This window comes from Hemitrygon akajei, chromosome 26 (assembly GCF_048418815.1).
Source record: "Hemitrygon akajei chromosome 26, sHemAka1.3, whole genome shotgun sequence".
Lineage (NCBI taxonomy): Eukaryota > Metazoa > Chordata > Chondrichthyes > Myliobatiformes > Dasyatidae > Hemitrygon > Hemitrygon akajei.
The window spans coordinates 28,835,603-28,857,661 of record NC_133149.1 but is presented as its reverse complement, the minus strand read 5'-3'; the positions used below and the strand labels follow the sequence as shown (position 1 = coordinate 28,857,661).

The 22,059-nt window shown below is 38.0% G+C and overlaps 1 protein-coding gene across 9 annotated transcripts in view; it reads right to left on the bottom strand.

Moving 5' to 3' along the window:
• Nucleotides 1-1,870: 1,870 nt before the first annotated feature.
• Nucleotides 1,871-22,059, bottom strand: part of opcml (opioid binding protein/cell adhesion molecule-like) — a 2,143,861-nt gene continuing 2,123,672 nt past the window's right edge. For 7 of the 9 annotated variants that reach the window (XM_073029750.1, XM_073029746.1, XM_073029745.1 and 4 more), the window contains one exon: nt 1,871-19,215. In XM_073029750.1, the coding sequence (XP_072885851.1) occupies nt 19,112-19,215 (104 nt within the window). In that variant the 3' untranslated portion in view covers nt 1,871-19,111. The remainder of the gene's footprint in view (nt 19,216-22,059) is intronic. The other 2 variants (XM_073029749.1, XM_073029752.1) reach the window with 1 other exon arrangement.

Genomic DNA, 22,059 nt, shown 5'->3' with positions numbered 1-22,059 from the left:
GCCTGACATCAGCAGTGGGAAAGTTATTGGAAGGTATTCTAAGGGACCGGATATAAATGTATTTGGTAGACAGGAATTGATTAGGGTTAGTCAATATGGCTTTGTGTGTGGTAGGTCATGTCCAACTAATCTCATAGAGTTTTTTGAGGGAGCTACCAGGAAAGTTGCTGAAGGCAAAGCAGTGGATGTTGTCTACATGGACTTTGGCAATGTCTTGCATGGGAGGTTGGTTACAAAGGTTCAGTCGTTCGGCATTCAGGCTGAGGCAGTAAATTGGATTAGACATTTGCTTCGCGGAAGAAGCCAGAGAGTAGTTGCAGGTGGTTGCCTGACTGGAGTGCTCCAGGTGTAAGTGCTGGGTCCATTGTTGTTTGTTATCTTTATTAATAAACAGGATGATAATGTGGTAAACTAGATCAGCGAATTTGTGGATGGTGCCAAGCTTGGGAGTGAAGTGAACTGCAAGCAAAACTATCAAAGCTTGCTGCGGGATCTGAACCGGCTGGTTGGAACAGATCCTGCTAAGACATTGGTGAGGACTAATTTGAAGTGTTGATTCCAGTTTTGGTCACCTACCTACAGGAAAAATGTAAATAAGATTGAAGGAGTGCAGAGAAAATTTTCAAGGATGTTGCCAGGACTTGAGGACCTGAGTTATGAAATTATAGGAAATTATGAATAGGTTAGGAATGTAGAAGTTTGAGGGTAGATTGGAGAGAGGTATACAAAATTATGAGGGGTATAGATAGGGTAAATACGATTAGGCTTTTTCCACTGAGGTTGGGTGAGACTACAACTAGAAGTCATGGGTTAAAGATGAAAGGTGAAAAGTTTATGAGGAACATGAGGGAGAATTTCTTCACTCCAAGGGTAGTGAGAGTATGGAATGAGCTGCCAACGCAAATGTTGGATGTGGGGTCAATTTCAACATTTAAGAGAAATTTGGATGGGTAAGTTGCTGGGAGGGGTATGGAGAGCTACCATACCCCTATGGAGCTATGGTCCTGGTGCAGGTTAATGGGACCAGGCAGATGGATGGTTTGGAACAGATTGGGTGGGCCAAAGGGCCTATTTCTGTGCTATAGTGTTCTATGCCTCTATGACACCTATTGTTAATCAGAAACTTAGTCATTTTTTCTGTAGTTAGCTCTGTAATTTTATTTCATATTGTGCAATTGGATTAACAATAATGATTAAAAGTCTGAATGTCAAAAGAAGTCACACACCTACTATGATATTATCAATAAATACACTCTCCAAACTTTGTAAATGTCATGAAGAAACTTTCCATTTTATTCCGTACATTTTTCAAAATTTATACACACTTAATTTCATACATTAGCAGTAACTATAATATAGCAGTCACAAGGGGAGAAAAAAAGATACATATATGTGATTTTTTTTCTTAGCTAACCTTAGCAGTAAGTGAGATGCAGTAAATCATCTTAAAAGATTGTACTAGATCAAAGACGGTCGCTTATGTGAAAGTATGCAACATCCATTTCTAGACATGTTGCACAGGATTCTCATAACACACCCAGTTTTTACTTCTCCATAGAAAGAACGACACAGCCACCAATTACGATCCACTTAACACAGATTTGCCTAAGCGGTACGATGCACAGAAGCAGCCACTGAAAATTGTCGCAGTCACATTCCCGAAACTGAGTGCATTATTAAAAAAAGTAACTCGTGCAACATTACAGGAGCTGGCGCACCTCAGTAAAGAGCTACCTGTGCCACAGTTTTTACATCGAGAAAGCCCTTCCCTTTCAGAATGGTGCTCCCCCTACTAAAGTGATTAGTCTTACATGAGCATCCTGAGTTTTACAAAAAAAAAGCAATTAAGATAAAGGAAATAACTCCATCATAAAATGACATATTTATTAAATGGTTGATTATTGTCTGGCAATTACACTGCATCCTTATTAAAACATACACTAACACGACTACAGTAATATTAACAGCAGTACATCTGTCACACAGGAAACAATTAAGCATTATTTTACAGAGGAGAGGTTTTGTATAGCATACTTCAGCAATCAGAAAACATTAGACTCTTTTTTTTAGATACATTACAAGAAGACTGCCTCAAATCTCAGTAAAAATTCCACTGTATAACACAGGATTGTTTGATTATTTTGTGCCCAATACAGAACTGCAATGACATTAATATAATATATAAAATATAACCACAATACCAAATTTGAACAATTATTTTGTGACACAATGGAATTTCTTTCAAAGACAGTATCATAAAACACATCAGGTCTGAGCTAGTTTAACTAGTGACAATAGTGAATTTAATTTTGAAAAACTTAGCTTCCTGATTATGAAATTTGATATACTGGTGACATATCCATTGGCATATACACGGCAGACAACTGAAAACCAAGTAGAAACAGCTGACATTATCGTAGATAGGTCTTCTGCTTTTGTTGCAACATATTGCAATAATCCAACTACACCTCTCAAGAGTTAAAAATATCACCTTGACTATCTTCTGAACCTAGTCCTTGCAGTTAAGTGTTTCAGAAACATTGTAACTAGAGAATTCCTCATCTTAAATAATTAAACATTGTTCCTTTACGATTCTGCATCCTTTTTAACTGGAACAAAATTTGCACTGAACCCATTTAAACTTGGTATGACTTTTAATTTGCACAATTTAAAATTTAAATAATCAGTGCTTAAGCAAGCTAACATATTCTATTATATATACATATATAACTTTAAAAATATCTATATTATAATTGGCATGCAATTAAAATGTGTTAACTTTATTTAGATGACTAGTTATTTGTGATACGCTGCTTCTTTCAATCTCCTCGGGAATTCACAAAATACGTAGTATACCCTGCAAGTGATCCTTCCCCTCTCTATCTACAGTGTAATTAAGTAGATGGAGGACAATTCTCCATGATAATGTATGCAGAGCCAAGTACTGGAATGTGGACAGTAATTCTGCACTAGTATGCTTCTGTTATTGCTTTTAAATTCTACATGATCATAAGGGACTTTGCAGTTCGTTAATGCTCTTTGCAGAATGATTAGTAGTAACTGATGGATGCATCATTCAACTTCCAAATACGTGGACTTTTAAGAGAGAGGCAGGTCAGGAGATTACATGGCGGCAGATGGATGGCCCCTATTGCAGGTTGTACCTAGGCTTGTGTCAGCAGTGATCGTGAACAAAAAAGCTCAAATCTGCCCCTAGTGTTACGATTGATTTGACCTCCACTAATAGTCATGGTCTGAATCAATCCATACTCTCAGGACAGTGTCCTGTATCTTGTCCCATTTCCAGTCTCTGTCTGTCAATTGCAACTTTCCCTGACATCCGCCAAACGTTGACTGGAAGGGTGGATGCAGGGAAAAATGTCACTAGAACAAAATCTGTGGGGAGTTGAGTGTAACTAGTGTTTGATATTTTCACACATGTTTAGCACAAATTCTTCCTATTTGGTGTTTTAAGTAAAAGACTAGTCCATTCTAACTGGGGAATCAAACAGCCAACAGAACAACTCGAACACAGAAATTACAGAGAGCCATCAAGGCTGTGGATGTCTTTGTTTTCCACATTTCAGTTGCTGATGCAACATGACTGTGAGTTTTGTGGGATTTAAATTATTTTAAAAGCAAGGGATACTATTTAAATCTTTTGCTATGCATTTCTAAATTTGAAGGTATTATTGTAGCAGGAATTATGAAATGAAGCTTATTATCTGTGCCAAAACTCATCAAAAAATGAAGGATCTTCTCAACTGAGATTTCCACCTCTCTAAAATTGGACATTATCCCAAACACACCAGAAGAGCCACAGACAGAAGTAAAAATAAAAAGGATTCTCTAGGACACATCTGATAAAAAGAACAAAAGAACTTATTTTTCAGCTTTATATTTTCTTGGGCTGACATCAAACATCTATCACTCTCAATCACACCTGCCTCAAATTTCAGACAGATAGAAAAATATTGGGTGCATTTTTTCATCTTGCTACCTCCTCATTTATACCTAAGAATGGGGGCCGAGGAACGATATCTTATGGAGGATTGACCCATGTAGATCATCAATTGTTCTATTTCCAGATCACAATTTAAACTGTCATGCAAAAACACTAATCTATGCAAAATGTGTATCAGTTGATTTAGTTAACAACCTAATGCCATTTTTACCTCTTTCAAAATTGCAAAGTAGACAATTGGATGAGATTTAAAGAAGCTGTTCGCCACAAGAGAGGTAAACCGCAGACTCTGTCATTCATTTCAAATGTGCTGATTGCATTTCTTGAGTCTTTAATCAGGGAGTCCCCTAAATTACATACAGGTTATATTCCCAAGAATTTTCCATGAATCAGAAATAAACAAATTCTCCAAAAAAAACAGTAATGAAAAATCTTTAACCTCACCCGCCCTTGGGGACTGATTTGCAAATAGACTGAGGTCAGCGAGGGTGGTAGGAGTTGTTACCAGAAAGGGAACAGTGACAAACATTTGCCTGAACAAGTGGAGCTGATCTGCTATTCAGCAAGCAATCGATCGGCAGTTGAATAAACTGTGTTCTAATGAAAGATGACTCAGGGTTTGTAATGTTTGATCTCACCTTAAGGAGAATTTGGGGAAGAGCTATGTACCTAACAGCAGAGTCAGGGAGAAGTCTGTAAAGTCCAACTTCTGTAAGTTGGATCTGCCATACCTTGGGGCCCCTCTCTTTCTGATGTCCTTGTTGTAGTAACTTCCCCTGCCTTTATACATTGTGTTTCTTTACTTTCATTACACTTACTGCTTCTGCCAACAGGCCCTTCAAGCTTTGAGGCCTTACTGGATTTGCTGTTGGTGAATTGCCCACATGACCAAGATAAATGCTGGTATTTCAATGCTTTGATATTCCCAAGATTTGATGATGAGAACTGAATGCACCAGGTGGGTAGAGTGGATGTGTTACCTTGCCCTGCACTCAGGATGAACTGACCAAGACAAAAAAAACTTCTCCTACTTCATGAGTTCACTGTTCTGTTTTAATATCTCAGTTCATCCAAGGTAGAAATCACTTCATGATATAATAGTTGGAATGTCACTAAGGTAATTACTGATTTAAAAAATCCCAACCCAAATGAGAATATTTTAAACTTTTCATTTTTGTCTCTAATATCTTTGTTCCCCATCGCAGCCATCCTTAACTCACTTTTCTACTATTGCCACTCTCTCAACAATGAATACAATCTGTTGTTCTATTTATATTATTACCTTCCAAAATGGGATGGCATAGTGGAGACATTGCAGTAAACAGATTAATAAATCTCTAAAGGAGCACACACAAAATGCTGGAGGAACTCAGCAGGTCAGACAGCATCTATGGAGATGAATAGGCAGTCAACGTTTGGGATTGAGACCCTTCAGGACTCTTCCCTTTCCTCGGGCTAAAACGTTGACAGTTTATTGACTTCCATAGATGGTGCCTGACCCGCTGGGAACCTCCATCATTTTGTGTGTGTTGCTTTGGATGGCCAGCATCTACAGATTTTCTCATGTCACTAAATCTCTCCCTTCTTCCTTAAACAGTTAGCTACATTACTATCCAATAATGCAACTAAACAAACAATAACATACTCTACTGGCATAACTGCTGTGGAGGCGATATGTAGCAACAGATAGATGAATGTCGGACACTTGAAACATGGAAGTTACAAATGCTTCTTCAACTGGAGCTATGCACTAAGCTGCCTGAGAGGAATTTATGTATGTTTCCCCGGAACAGTGAACAGATATCTCCAGGAGCTATTTCTTTTCTTGACTTATTGCATGCAAGGTCTTTGATATGTAGATTTAAATGCAGGCAACACTTCCAAACCTCAGAGATGGAGTTCCTTTCTCTGTAGTGTGTAACAAATTAGTAAACATGCTTTTTCATAATCGGATTTCATCTTTTTATGCTGTTCTTTGGGTTAATCCACAATGGCATCTCTCACATAAAACAATGATTATCAAAATAAAAGTGCTAAAGAAAAATTGCAAGAGTGTCTCAAGCATTACCTGTCTGTTTCCCTTTGGACGCTGTTTGGTTAGCACTGACTGATGAACCATCACCATGCTGGTCACTGGAGGACTGTCAGTACAGAACAGGAATGGGCTCTTTGACCTATCTAGTCTACACTAACCATAACACTAGTCTAACTCATCCCATCTGTGTGCATATGGTCCATACTCCTATAGACCCTAGTTGCTGAAGTGTTCATCTTAATACCTCTTGAATGTTGCCACGATATCCACTTCTACCACCTCCCTGGCCACTCTCTGTGTTAATAACTTGCCTTGCAAATCTCCTTTAACTTCTCCCCTCTCACCTTAAACCTGTGGCCTCTAGCATTTGACATTTTGACCTTGGGGGAAAAAACTATCTACGCCCTTCATAATTTTACATATTTCTGTGAGGTTGTCCCTCAGCCTCTGAGACACCAGGGAAAATAATCCAAGTTTGGCCAACCTTTCATTATAGCTAATCCTCCGTTGACCTTAACCAGACCTTAAAGGAAATCTCCTTCGGCAGTCACGGAACAGTTGTATAAATGGCTACCATGAAAACATGGGAATACACAGGGGACTAGGGGAACATGGTGATCTTCAATTTAAATGGGCACCCACGACCCCTACAAAATGATCAGTCCTGATGGAGCCCCATCTTGTAAGTGGATTGTGAGGTACATAATCACCACCAGCCAGAGATGGGCTCTGATGTATACAGAGTAAACAAACGGGAGAGTAAGCACTAATAAAGGCTGAGATATCCCAAGCATAGAATATTGAAGTTGGCAGAAGTTGTGTGAAGTATAGCAATGTTAGAATGGATGTGCTTAACTCATGCCCAGCAAATTCAGTTATCTTCTGAATGTCTAATAATAGTCATCAGTTGCAGTCAAAAGCATCAATTTATGCTGACACTGTAGGTTACGTGTGACTTGTAATGTTATATGGTGTGTGACTGGCACCAGAAAAATGTCAGACACGCTAAGGTGAATAGCATGCTGAAGTCATCAGGCCAGTTTCCTGACAGGCTTGATTTCACCTGAAATGATAGCCTGCGCAAACTAACCTGAGTTATGCATGATTTTATGGACAGCTTGTTCATGAAAAACAGGCAGGAGGGATCCTATTCTACTTTCTAAACTGGCTTCAGAAAACTGGCTTCTGTGTCATCAGCGCACAGAAAAATCTCCTCCAATGTATCAATTCTGTCACACCTATTGATGAAATAAAAACTACAATATGAAAAATGAATTCCAAACTAAAACAGACTTTCAAAGTATGTCTTTGCAATATGTATTAATTAGTTATATCGGAATTACTTTGGTGTGAATTATATGAAATTCAATAATCAGCATATTCTTCTCTGGTTACTTGGTTTGGCACATTAACTCTACTACACAAATATTCCAAGGTGGCACAATGCCAAGTGTAGACAACTCAAAATTCCAGAACTGTATCCTGCAGTTATTGTCAAAGTGACCTGATGAGAATTTGTTCCGACACCAGTTGGACACTTTTCATCTAAAGCATTGTTAAAGTGATTTATAACCAAAGCCTCTATTCAGCAACTTGCAGAAAGTAAATACCAAAGTGCAAAATCAACCCTTTATTATTAATACTGAATGAATAGCTATCCACAGTTCCACCACAGGCTTTTCTACACTTCTTTCACTCCCACTCATCGTCTGCTTGCATTAAAGAGAAATAAATGTTTGCAAGCAACCAAATTTGTTGCAAATATGAAGTGAAATTGGTATCGTGAGTTGAGAGCAACTTCGATGGAGTGCAATTCATTATTAGTTAAAAGTCCATAAACAGGAAGTGCTGGGAATACCCAGCAGGTCATTGACCCTTGACCTTGTCCTCTCTCCACAGACATGGAATATGTCAGCACTTGGTGTTTTTAACTACAGACTTTCAACACCTGCAGGAGTTTTGATTTTCAAGAAATATGAAAAAGCTCAGTTTAATTCTGGATTAAGATTTAGATTCTGGATTAGTTCCTGAGGATTGGAGGGTGGCTAATGTAACCCCACTTTTTAAAAAAGGAGGGAGAGAGAAACTGGGGAATTATAGATGTTAGTCTGACATCGGTGGTGGGGAAAATGCTAGAGTCAGTTATCAAAGATGTGATAACAGCACATTTGGAAAGAGGTGAAATCATCGGACAAAGTCAGCATGGATTTGTGAAAGGAAAATCATGTCTGACGAATCTTATAGAACTTTTTGAAGATGTTACTAGTAGAGTGGATAGGGGAGAGCCAGTGGATGTGGTATATTCAGATTTTCAAAAGGCTTTTGACAAGGTCCCACACAGGAGATTAGTGTGCAAACTTCAAGCACATGGTATTGGGGGTATGGTATTGATGTGGATAGAGAATTGGTTGGCAGACAGGAAGCAAAGAGTGGGAGTAAACGGGACCTTTTCAGAATGGCAGGCAGTGACTAGTGGGGTACCGCAAGGCTCAGTGCTGGGACCCCAGTTGTCTACAATATATATTAATGATTTAGATGAGGGAATTAAATGCAGCATCTCCAAGTTTGCGGATGACACGAAGCTGGGCGGCGGTGTTAGCTGTGAGGAGGATGCTAAGGGGATGCAGGGTGACTTGGATAGGTTAGGTGAGTGGGCAAATTCATGGCAGATGCAAATTAATGTGGATAACTGTGAGGTTATCCACTTTGGTTGCAAGAACAGGAAAACAGATTATTATCTGAACGGTGGCCGATTAGGAAAAGGGGAGATGCAACGAGACCTGGGTGTCATTGTACACCAGTCATTGAAGGTGGGCATGCAGGTACAGCAGGCGGTGAAAAAGGCAAATGGTATGTTGGCATTCATAGCAAAAGGATTTGAGTACAGGAGCAGGGAGGTTCTACTGCAGTTGTACAAGGCCTTGGTGAGACCGCACCTAGAATATTGTGTGCAGTTTTGGTCCCCTAATCTGAGGGAAGACATTCTTGCCATAGAGGGAGTACAGAGAAGGTTCACCAGATTGATTCCTGGGATGGCAGGACTTTCATATGAAGAAAGACTGGATCGACTAGGCTTATACTCACTGGAATTTAGAAGACTGAGGGGGGATCTTATTGAAACGTATAAAATTCTAAAGGGATTGGACAGGCTAGATGCAGGAAGATTGTTTCCGATGTTGAGGAAGTCCAGAATGAGGGGTCACAGTTTAAGGATAAAGGGGAAGCCTTTTAGGACCGAGATGAGGAAAAACTTCTTCACACAGAGAATGGTGAATCTGTGGAATTCTCTGCCACAGGAAACAGTTGAGGCCGGTTCATTGGCTATATTTACGAGTAAGTTAGATATGGCCCTTGTGGCTAAAGGGATCGGGGGGTATGGAGAGAAAGCAGGTACAGGGTTCTGAGTTGGATGATCAGCCATGATCATACTGAATGGCGGTGCAGGCTCGAAGGGCCGAATGGCCTACTCCTGCACCTATTTTCTATGTTTCTATGTTTAAACATCTTCAGCAAGCTTGATATTCTAGTAATATAATGCAGGGCATCTCCAATTGCTAACTTTTTTTTATATTACTACAGGTTGAACAAAGTAATACTGAGGTTGTTGGCAAGTTCAGTAAATGTTGACCACAACTGAACAGGCACGTGATTGACATCAATCAAGGAACTTGATGTAGTAACAAGCTAATTGGGATAAAGTATTCTCCTATACTTTTAGCTTAGCATAATGTCCCGGTTTCTTATAACATCCATGCAATACCATATGGCAGAGAAAAGCATTCTCATTATTGATGTCAACAGGGAAAAGGGACTGAATTAATAAGGGTGAAGCAAATGAGAGCCTCTTGAGCAAGGAACATGCAAACATTTGGGAATGCAGTGGAGGGATTAATTGAAAGAGAAAACAATCCCGACAGTTTATACAAATTGCTCAGTTTATGGTGGCATTAGTGTAACATTGTCTTGATATTTCTTTCAGAGTATTACATAGCATGTGTAACATAACCCATCCACACTATCCACTACTTCCTTCTGCCAACACAACACAATATTCATTATCTAATAATTTGCATGCAATACTTTCTAGACTATTGTTTTGTCTCCATCGCATTCCCCCACTCTATGTAACATCCACTGCTCTAATTATAATCCTGTACACGCCAATAAAATATGTTTTATCTTCTCTGTCTCCTGTATAGGACGACATTATGTTAAAATGCTTTAAACAAATACCTAGTTGGAAACTTCAGTTTTAACTTCTACTACAAATAATCCATTCTTTGGCTAATATATATTATATTGTCAGGCATCTATTTTTATAGGGAATTTGGATATTGTACACGAGGTATTGAGCTATCACAATTTCTTATAGATACATGACAGTACACACCAATCAATGCAGTGATGGAGTGACTTTGATGGGATAAAAATCTCGAATAGTAAAATTAAAGATGGTAATAGTTGACTTTGAAAGTGCAAATATTATCATTTTCATCAGTAATTCTTTGCAGAAATAATAAGTTGATATATTGTACTTTGCCCAAAGGTTTGACTTACCAAATAATAATTCAGACAGAAATGCCAAACTGAACCAAATACAAAGCAGGAACAATTCTAGCACTTTCTGTACAAAACTGCCACATTTTCTGATCACTTATTAATTATGGCATGATTGTATCACAACCAGTAGTACCGCAATGATATTATCAACTCTGTAGCTGCTAATATGCCCTTGGAAATTAACAGAATGTCTTGGGTGTAACTACACAACATCAAGATACAAAGGAAAGACAAAGGCAACAAACTCCCCATAAGGTTATAAACCTCCTCAGGTTTGAATTTATGATTCTATTTGAGTAGGTTGTTGTTTTTGTTACCTGGGAATCATTTCCCACTATCTCTCCTGATAACCTCTCTCTGTAATTTGCAGGGGTAGGATTAAATGATCACCCCAACTGTGATGAAAAGGATCTACAATTAGTAGAAATTAAAAGCAAAAAGTGTCAAAATGTCTTTACCCACATGACGGTGATACCAGGTCTTTTGTCTGTACAAAATGTGGAAAATTATTTAATGTTGTAGTTCGCGTTTATTATATGTCACTGCTCAGGTTTTAAGTGGTGCAGTTGGATATCCAGATTAAAGAGGGAAGAATAGTTTCTTTTTTTATCTTTTATTAACCACAATCAGATGCCTGCAGTCGATTTGACCTTTTCTGCTGAAATATGCTTCCAGCTCTTTGTAGGTTTGTTTTATGTACAACTGAATTAATCTTGTGAAGGAAGCTTAAATTTTAAAAACATGAGCTGATAAGACTGTCACTTCAGCATTTATATGTAGTTCTTTGGATCCTTACTGTTCTGCGATTCACTTGAACTGCCCACTTGTCATGGCAAGGGCATCTGAATGAGATCACACACATGACCAAATTTAACAAATGAACTGGCGATGATGTACATGTCCTACAAACTAACAAGACTAAGCTGAATACCCGGTATTCTTTTGGTTTACCTAATTAATAAATGGAATACTGTACTTGTATAGTGGAGACAGTCTTCTTGCAAAGGGATATAGTTAAGAAAAAAGTGACTACACCTTAGAGCATACCTTCACATAAAAAAATCAGCATGAATGATACAATATCTACAGCTTGATATGATTTCATCAAGTTTGTTTTTATGGAAAGTTGGAAGTAATACCTGAAGGTAGTCAGAAGCAACCCCATGGAAGGATTTGAGAGCAGCTTCAACTGGGTGATGGTGCAAGTCAATCAGGATGAATCAAAAGAGAGAGCAAGTACATAACCTTCCAAAGCTCACTGACTGACACAATGTCTGATTGTATATCTACTGCTGAGGCAGACAGATGAACAATCACATTGTGTTGATAGGATGAGAAATGTACTGGTGGTATTTAATCATTTTTTAATAATTTTCTATGGAAAAGGTCCTTCTGCCCCACCGAACCGCACCAATCAGTAACCCACTGATTTAACCCAAGCCTAATCACAAGACAGTTTACAATGACCAACTAGCCTACTAACCAGCATGTCTTTGGACTGTGGGAGGAAACCCATGCACACATGAGAAGGAACATACAAACTTGCTTACAAGGACACCGGAATTGAACACCGAACTCTGATGCCCTGAGCTGCAATAGCATGGCGTCTCAAGCGCCCTAGCAACGGTACACTTTTTTCTGCAAAAACAAATATAGTATGTTCTGTTCTATTTTAGACAGTAAAAAGATGAAGTTCATTGGAAATCTGAGAAAAGAAGTTGTTTTTTTTCTCAGTGCATTCAATGTCACTAAGATTTTTACTGTATTGAGTCTGCTTGATGATCATTTGCTTCCTGAGGCACTGAAATACTGGACCTGACATCCCAGGTGACATCCTGTACAAGTTCAAATCAGGTCTGCAGTTAGGGATGAATTTTTAAAACATTTTCTTGGCTTGCCTGCTGGAATTTCAGCAGAAACACTCGGAAACTCCAAGGGAATTCATCTTCATTACTTTTACACACCATTCCCTGCACTATTAAACATCAAAAAGGCTGTTCAAGGTGAAGAGGATGGATCCAGCTTGCAAATGAATACAAGAGTACAATATAAATTGATCTGTACCCCAGATAGTGAAATCGGAATGGGAGGAATTTGAATGGCTCACTCTCAACTACACAGCAGTAGATACTTGTAATATTGAGAATGCTTCCAATGAATCTGTTTTGTTTAAAGTGTTAAGTGACCAACTTAAATTTGCCAAGACTGACACAGAATTCAAATGTACCTGATTTACTTTTAGTGTTGGGATTCTTCCCACTTTTTTTATTTCTATGGACTGTGGATATGTAGCAATGTTCACATATACTGCTAATTTATGTCATTTTCTTTCTTTCTTTCTCAACCATGCTTTTCCATGAAATAATGGCCAGAAGAGCATACTGAAATGGAAATGTCTTGATTTTATCTGGAGCCATCAATTTTAAAGGATGTTTATGAGTCCAATGCATTCTGAAAGCAACCCTGATGATAACCAACAGTTCTGGATGTCTTGATCAAGTTTGGATAAGCAAATTCTTTTGAAAATATTGCTTAATTCATCTGGAGAGAAAATAAAACTGCAATGCTGAATGAAAGGGAGTAAAACTGGAGAAATGTATGAAAACTAATGATCTGAATTTGGCTGATATCCTTGTCACTTTCTGATCCCTTGCACATCAAGGACAGTGAACCACTCAAGAATGCAAAAGAAGCTTCTCAAAAACTTGAGAAAGACTGGCCTATGCTGGCTCTCACCTTCCTTTTGTTGGAGAGCACCAGGCCCTACCCTTCCGTTACAACTGGACGTTCCACTGGGAATAGACATTGGCCCCAATATGAAGTCCGTAGTCAAGATGGGTGGGTGAGCTGAAAACTCAACCACTGTTCCAGAAATATGATTTAGGATTTGTTTTAATCTCAAGTACCTGATTTAACTTCCAGTAGCTGATTTCTTACAGATTCTAAGCAGGAATTTACTTAAGATTTTATTGAGATACACAATGGAAAGTTTGGTTCCCAAGGAATTTGTGTGTAATTAGAAGGGGGTGAGTCTGTGTTGCTTAATCTTTCCTTATACAATTTGTAGGAAACATATTTGATCCTCCTGAATCCACAAGGAAAAAAAAATGGCAGAAATACTCATTCCTTTGGGACCGATGTACTTCACTGTTGGTTTGGCAATAAATTCACTACCTCTTTGTGTGCCTCATTAAAATCTGATAATAATAATATACTGAATCCCACACGATATGGTAGCAACAACACACCAACCATACCTGCTTGATCAGTTTGCCTGACATTTTCAAAACTGGCAAATAATTTGTTTCACACACAAACTAAAGTGAGAAATTGTGGCTGCAAAACAGCAGTCCATTCATCAAGGAACTGCCTGAAAAATCCTTCAATTACGTTTTCAGAAATAACATTGAAGCTTCCAAAGACAATTTCAAGCTCCGATGTAGTCATAAAAAATAAAAACAAAATGAATCATTGCTGGAAGTATCTCAGAGATTATTTGGCTATTATTTGATGAAAAGGACCAAAATTTACACCATCCAGCTGTAGATTGCTTTGGAAGAGTTTTCATTCACTCACACACCCTCTCCTCCACCCTCATCAGTTTTCTCTCCTCCTCTGCTGAAGCGTCATAACTTTGACTGCAGATTTCCACCAGCCCCTGCTTCTATTCCTTATCTGAGCTCAGGTAGTTTTTAAGAACTCTAATCTATCACTGAGCTTCAAATGTGCCCGTTCCTATTGTCACGATGTGCATATACAGTACAGAAGTCATTGAAAAAGAACAATTCAGAATATTTGCTATTTACATTTCCATCTCAATTGCATTGAATCAAATTGCTATCCCAGTTAAGATTAGATGAAAATTCAGAGAGTGAGAATTACACGCTGGACCTTTTGGTCTGGATCACTCAGTTTGTCAGTAGTAAGGTAACCAAGAAGCAATGTAATTACAGAAGTTTAAAATGAAAAACTTGGAGACAGAATGTTGTGCGAGGAGAATAAGAGACTTCAGTGAAAATAGTAGATGAGTGGATCTAGAAAAATGGATCAAGAACAGAGAGAACTGGTGGGCATATCTTCATTTTTCATTGAGTGTAACTGGACAGATTGAGAAAGAGCTTAAAAAGCAAAGGGAATCAAGGCTTTTATAGACAAGGCAACATAGTGTAAGAGCAACAAAATCATGTGTCACCTTGGATCTTTATAAAACACAGCTCAAGCCATCACTGGAATTGGCCGCCACAATTCAGAAAACTGTAAAAAGCTTTAGGGAGCAGGCCGAGGTGATTTATTAATATGATAGACTGGGGCTGGTCCACTTGGAACAGACAATGATCCATGGAGATCTGTTAAAGGTATTTAAAACCATAAGGGTTACAGACAGGGCAGATCTGGAGGACAGAGAAGTCAAGAACTAGAATGAAAGTGATTGGGTCTGGGATGCACTGCACCACTTATAGTGTAGAAAACTCTAACATTCATGAAGCTGGATATGTATCTAGGTGGAAGAGTTTGCAGGGCTATGGGGAGAGGGTGGGTCTATACTATCTGCCTGGTTTCCTTTTGCATAGAAACGATCTAGACCCAACTGGCTGAATGGCATCCTTCTGTGCTTTAAGCATTCTCTGATTCTGTGAGAATCTTCAATCATAGAGTCATAGAGCACTATGGCATAGAAACAGGTCATTCAGTCCATCCAGCCCATGCTAGCCAGGTCTTCTGCCTTGTCCCATGTATCTGCACCTGGACTACAGACCTTCAAAGCTCTCTCATCCATATGCCTATCCAATTTTCCCTTAAACATTACAATTGCACTTGCACCACCCTCTTCAGTGTGGTCACATTTTCTATATGACTTATTTATGACTAAAGTTTCAGATTAGCTATTAGCAGCCCGTCATTGAAAAGAAAAAAAAACAAAACATTTCAAAATATAAAATACTTTCAATGCATACATTCATTGATTATGGACCCCAACAATCTCATGGATTTATCGGTTTGGGATTGTCAGGCCTAATGTTATCTCCACAGCAGAGGTAGAGATAAATCAGGTGGATTTAAAAATGTTCAGCTTTCTTCTCTTTAAGATCTTGCTAGCTTTTCCAAATATAACCAAGGATAAACCTTAACCAAGTTAGAACACATCAGCTGAAAAGAACCCAACAGCCTTCCAACTGAATCAACCAATTAAAGCCTGTTCTATTGTTCATAAAAGACTTGGCATTTTTTAGACCTACAGTTAGTGTTCTTATTCTTGCACACAAACTTAAAAGACGGCTGATGAAAATAGTTTTGAACGTGATCAATAATAACACTGATTCTCTACAGGACCAACAAGCTTTGTTCAACTTTGAAGCTTCAAAATTACAGCTTATAAGTATGCATTTCAAGGTGTCATATTTGAAAAGAAAGATAAAGGACATCACTTCAAAGAACATTGTACAAAAGTGTGAGGAATTTATGGATACTGAACTCAGATCATCAATAAGACAATAGTAAGTTCAGTAAAAACATTTGTATTTCGATATGAAGGCAGTAACTTCTTGCATCCACCCTAGCACCTTATCATTTCACAACAGTGAGCGTACATGGGATTTTAGTAAAATGTATACAATTGTGCTACAACAGATATTGTGCAGGCAGAAAAAGAATATCATGCTTAAGCATCTGAAAGCTGATCTGCACCTATTCCTTTGGGTAATCAACAAACTAACTGTTCAGTAAAAGTGGATGACAGTGTTGAAATTTGCCCGAAGTTAAACATTATGATGACCGTAAATGCATCATAGGGTGTGATATATCTGCAAATATATTCTTTAAAGTGGTGAGGTCTGAATCCCTTACATGCTGTTGTAAGGCAACAGGGAGGTATATCTTTTGATTAAACAGTGTCTGGGTAACTAACAGCTCTCAGTGTTCAGAGTACAAATCTCATTCATTGCAAAGGCAGTTGGTATCTGCACAGTTGGCATGCAGCTTGGGCAGGTAGGTTAAGTGGAGGGTGACTTTGAAAACAGGAAGAGCAGAAGGTTAACTTACCACCAAAGGAAATTCTGCTCTGTTTATTTATGCCTCCTCTTACTCCACCTTGCAGGCACAATTTGCCTCATGTACTTTGATCCGATTGTATTTCACAGAATTCAGCATTGTGCCCTGCTCGGTTGCTGCAAAAAGCCATTTAATACGTGACAGAAATATGACAGTGGTCAGAAAGTCAAAGAAAATCCTTCATCCTGAAAGAATTGAAAAAAGTGATATCATAGAACAGTAGAGGTTATATGTTGGATTATTCAAGGTATTTTCATGGCATTGAAATAACAATATTAGCCAAATCTACATTGTTATTTTAAATAGTAATTTTTAATGTACTTCACCATTCCTGTGCAGAGTCTGTAATTTTGCTCTTACCGCCTCAAGATAATTTAAGCTTTAAGCACAGCAAAGGTTGATTATGTGAGACCATGCATTCAATCCGCTCACCTACGAGCTCAGAAAAGTTGCGTGAGGGATTAAAATCTGGTTCACAAAATTTAAATTGATCCTTTATAATACTTTTATTATTAAGTTGAGAATATATTAATATAATTTCCAACATATATTGGTTTTTGACTTCCGAAGCAAGCTCCCCACTTCACACAAAACATTTTAAAATTGTGAAGATTTGCAGTGCAGCGAAAGCAGTCAAAATTGGTTCATAATGTGCCAACAATTCCAGGAAGAAACTTCTGTGACCCTACCTGGACCTGATGTAATTCAGGGGCTAGTTCTCAGCTAATGCATCAATTACTATCTGAGTAAACTGCTTCCTGCCTGGAAGGCTGCAATGGGTTACTGCATTCTTTTCAAGTACATATTTGGATATTCTGACGTCTAATTCCAACACAATCGACAGTTTTGTATTATTCAACTGGAAAGTATGTAACTCTAAAGCAAATACTGGATTATATCTATACACCCTTTATTTCTGTGTTCCCTACCATCTCCCACTAATGCCACACCTCCCACTTGTAGGAAAAAATATAGTTTCCCCGGGTCTACAATATGCTAAGTGGCTCAATTGCATAATAGCACTTCAAAGGAACAAAATTTTAGTGTTTCATTTCTACTCAGCCCAGAATTGTTGTCATATTTTGAGAAAAATTATTGCCTAAAATATTATCATCACAGTAGTACTAAACATGCTACATAGCAAAAAAATGCATCTTGCACTCTGCTTTCAGAATTTGGTTTTGTTGACTGAAATAGAACTAAGTTTCCTATGCAGAGTAGAGGTGCAAAGTGGTGTGTTTAGTGCTAATGATAGGATCAATTTTTAGGTATGTGTTTACTATGTGATCCAAGCACACAATCATCTTCTGCCTGAGGCTAGCTGAGTACAGCAATTGATCGTACTTGTCAACCCTACAAACTGAGATCTCTCAATCTGAATTAAATGAAAAGTGAACATTCATATCTTGAAATCAAAATAACTGCAAACATCTGAAGTGCAAAGTCTAACATTACCTCCAAGATTATTCCAACTATCTTCTGCAACAAAGAAATTAGAACAAAATCTCACGTAGCCAGAAATAGTTTTTAAACGGGTACCATTGTTTACATTTAATTTCTCATTGAAATGCATCATGCCAACAAAATAAAAGGGATACTGCAGCTTTAAGCAATCACATGGCTTCCCTTTTCATAAACTAGTAACACAGAAACTTGGAAACACCAATAGTACAGAATGCTGGAAAGGCCTTCCCTGGATGAATTTCAAATGGCATCATTCTCGTGACTGGTTAACAATTCCACTACAGCACAGGAAAAGCCTTCACCAGGTTTTGTAAGTATATTGGACTCAGTGCAGAAATATAGTTATGTGCACACATAATACACAATCAAATGGAAAGTGAGGAATTATATATTTACTTGAACGTACATGACAGATACAATTGTATTAGTTTCCACAATTAATATATTATGGTGATAGTCAACATGGGCCTAAACGTTAGTGAGATATATTTCTGAAATAGAATTGTTCTAAGATAAAGATCCTTAAACTTTAATGTAAAACTGCCCCTTTTATTATAAGTGTGCAGCTTATTTGCTAAATGTTTGCTCAGCTAGCCAATGGGCTACGGTCCACCTGTTAATTAGCCAATGGTCTACAGGCATATTACATTATTTACTGGTAGTCTACAAATAGTATACAGGTAATTTATATTATCCACCCAGTAAAACCACAGACAGCTTTACATACGTGAGGGAAAGGTACCTGCATAAATAAACATCATTAAAAGCATAACATATGTAAACACTACATCAGCTAAACATGGAGGATTAAAAATTGGAAAATCAACAGTAACCGAACTAACAGTTCTGACAGCAAATATGCACCAGCGCCCTGCAGCCAACAGAGGGAAAATATCAGTATGGACTCACAAAAAACAAATACTTGTCAGCACAGAACCTATACGCGATGTTTTATAGCCTGTGCACAACCTGTGCAGGGCAAAGTTTATTTGTTCTGTTCTGGTTAGAGGCAGTGCGCTGTTTAATGGTGGCATGCCACGTCAAAATTTGAAGAGGAAGTGGACGAAGAGTATCACCAGTAGCCATAGTGATGGAGTCATTCCTGCAGGTGCGCGGTTATTCCCATCAAGCACTGCTCCAGGACCTGTGGATTGACAAGCACATATTACCAGCTTAGTGACATGCGCCAGCTTTTGAATCTCACAGTGATGTAGACTGTAGCTCACTCTGACCTGAAATACCTCTGAAAGGTGCTTAAAACTTTTAAAGTCACTGCATGTTAAGGAACAGTGGGACAGAAATTCATCCTTAGTCACAAGTCTAAATTCACGCCACAATGGCAGATGTTGAATCTGCTTCCAAACAGCAAGCTTAACAAATGCTTTTGGAAATGAAGTTATATCTCAGTACTGCCCAGATGGTCTGTCAATTGTATTTCCTTTAACTTCTGGAAAAATAATTGAAGTTCTACATTTCTCTGTGCATTTAATTTTTACTATATTTTGGAGTTTAGTTTTGCTGGCAAATTTCAGATCAAAATATTTCAAAGAAGGAGGTGATAGCTTGTGGTATGGTTTAAGTTATGGCATGCTCCAGTTCTACTGGATCCCATCTGTTCTCTCACGATAATCCCACAGCAACACACATGCAATGAGCTGTCCTGAGGCCTTCTATCATGAAACAGAGTGGACCTCTAGGTCAGATTCGTCCTGAGATGGTATAACCTGAAACCATGTCCTGTTGGTTTTTGATACCTTGTAGTTGTCAAAAACTGATTTCACTGTATTGTGATAATCAGTGACATCAAGAACATGGATTAAATAATACATTTTGTTTACGATATCTCTTAATTAACTATGGCATCACTCACAATTTTAGTTACTATTTATTTGTTTCTTTTTCTAATTTGTCTGCTTATATTCTTGTTTGTATTTTACCATTAAATATTTAAGATATCTAAATTATATTTCATCAATATTGTTCATGCTCCATTAATATTAATGTTAATTTATTAATATTTCAAATGAATGGGGCCACACTGAGTGCCATCAATGGCTGAAGTAATGTTGAAGGGGCGAATGAGAAGCGCATCCTGCTGCTCAGCTCATTAAACTTCCCGAGCAGTCACTCAGCACTGCAGTGCAGCAGGAAGTCAGACGTGCCAGCACTTGACCTTCAACAATCCCATACTCTGCAGTGTGCAGATGCGGAAGTTCAAGGCATGCAGAACAACGGAGGATTGATAGGTGATGGTTCCACTGGAATGCTGCCAATAATGACACACAACCTACTCCATTTTGTATTTAAATACAAAATGAAAACTTAATACTTTGTGGAGGATTATGGGTGGGACAGTACTCCAAACTGATTGGAACAGTATCTAATGAACAAGCAACTGTTTGATCTAAAAAAGATAATTGAGCTAGCTGTCTGGAAATTCATTCCTGGTTATTAGAACTAGATGAAGCAGGTCTTCAAGTTATCTCCATTGAAATCAAAGGAATGGATGTTGGATGCTGAGACTAAGTTAATGTGACTACATGGAGCACTTAGCACTAGACAAGGGAATTCTAAGTAAGGACCCTGAAGAATAAAATGATTGCTTTGCGACAAGCTGGATAATGCAATCATTCTGTATTCTCTGCTGAAATTATCTCCAAAAATAGCCTTCTTCAGAAACCAGACGCTGATCTCAGAAGACCTCCTCATACTTTTATATTGGATGTTTACTATTTAATTGGTGGTAAATCATTTTCAATTAACAGTATATTCCCTTTTCCAATAACAAGCAGAGACAACTAATTAGCAACAATGACATTAAATACTATTCTTCAAGCAGACTTTATTTGATAGAATTTCCCCTTCATTCTGAACTCTTACCAATTAGGTCATTGTGTTGAGGGTTGTTTAAGAGAAGATTTTTAAAGGAAAATTATGACTTTTATATGGTCTGGCAGCTAAAAGAATGAAGGGCCAGTTTGATTAATTAAGCCTCACCCAAGCAAAATCTTTAACGCACCCTCAGAAGTCTTTCAGTGATGACATTTTCATCTTTACTGTCAATACTGAGAGACTATGAAAATTCTGTCATTGTGTAAAATGTATTTTTACCATGCCATCAGAATGATAGCTTAACACATTGATAAACTGCATAGCACTTCCAGCCACCATGTTTCACCTTCACATACTACCCTTAAAACACAGAATTAAGAAGTGTTTCTATTTTAGTGATAGGATATGAAGGGAAAACATATGAGTTACCTCATGTCTCAAGACTGGTCAAAATCTGCCAATGTCAAGGTTATTTAACTTTAAGTGATATGGTTACACTGTGGTAACAATGGGTACAAATGCATATGGCGTTCATGTAAAATTCCCTTTTCTGCTGTAAGAGCAGCAATATCCATACATTCAAATGAAAACAGTAAATAAATTTTCAATATCTGTTTTTGCTATAATTGTAGAAGGAGAATCAATTAAGCATTTGAGCCTATTACCCCACAGTTAAATTTAAAAAGCCAACATCTGTTATTCCACAATGGCGTAGCAATTGCTGGAGCAGTTCAACTTGTGGCAAACACAGTGGATAGGAATTTTGGCCTCGGCTGTAAAGTTGCTGCACTTTTTCAACACAAGCTGCTAGAATTGCAAACTGATAACATTGCAGCAAGTCAAATGACTGTTTAGTAGGTCTTCAGCTTTGGCTTCAATGGCCTGTCATCTTATTCAATGCAATCTGAGGACAAAAACAGAAGAGAAGCCACAGAAAAAGATGGGAGAGGAGCTAAATGGAGTGTCAAAAGCAAGTAAGATGAAGGTAATGAAAGAAAATCTGTTAAAAAGAATAAAAGAGACAATAAAGTAAAAAATATATAATAAATACTGCCAAATTTTCTTCACACTCATTATAGGTTGACTGAGGATTTTGTGCAGCAAATGATGGAGTAAACAAATTATTCAGCAGCTTGTGATGATTCACAACTTATGA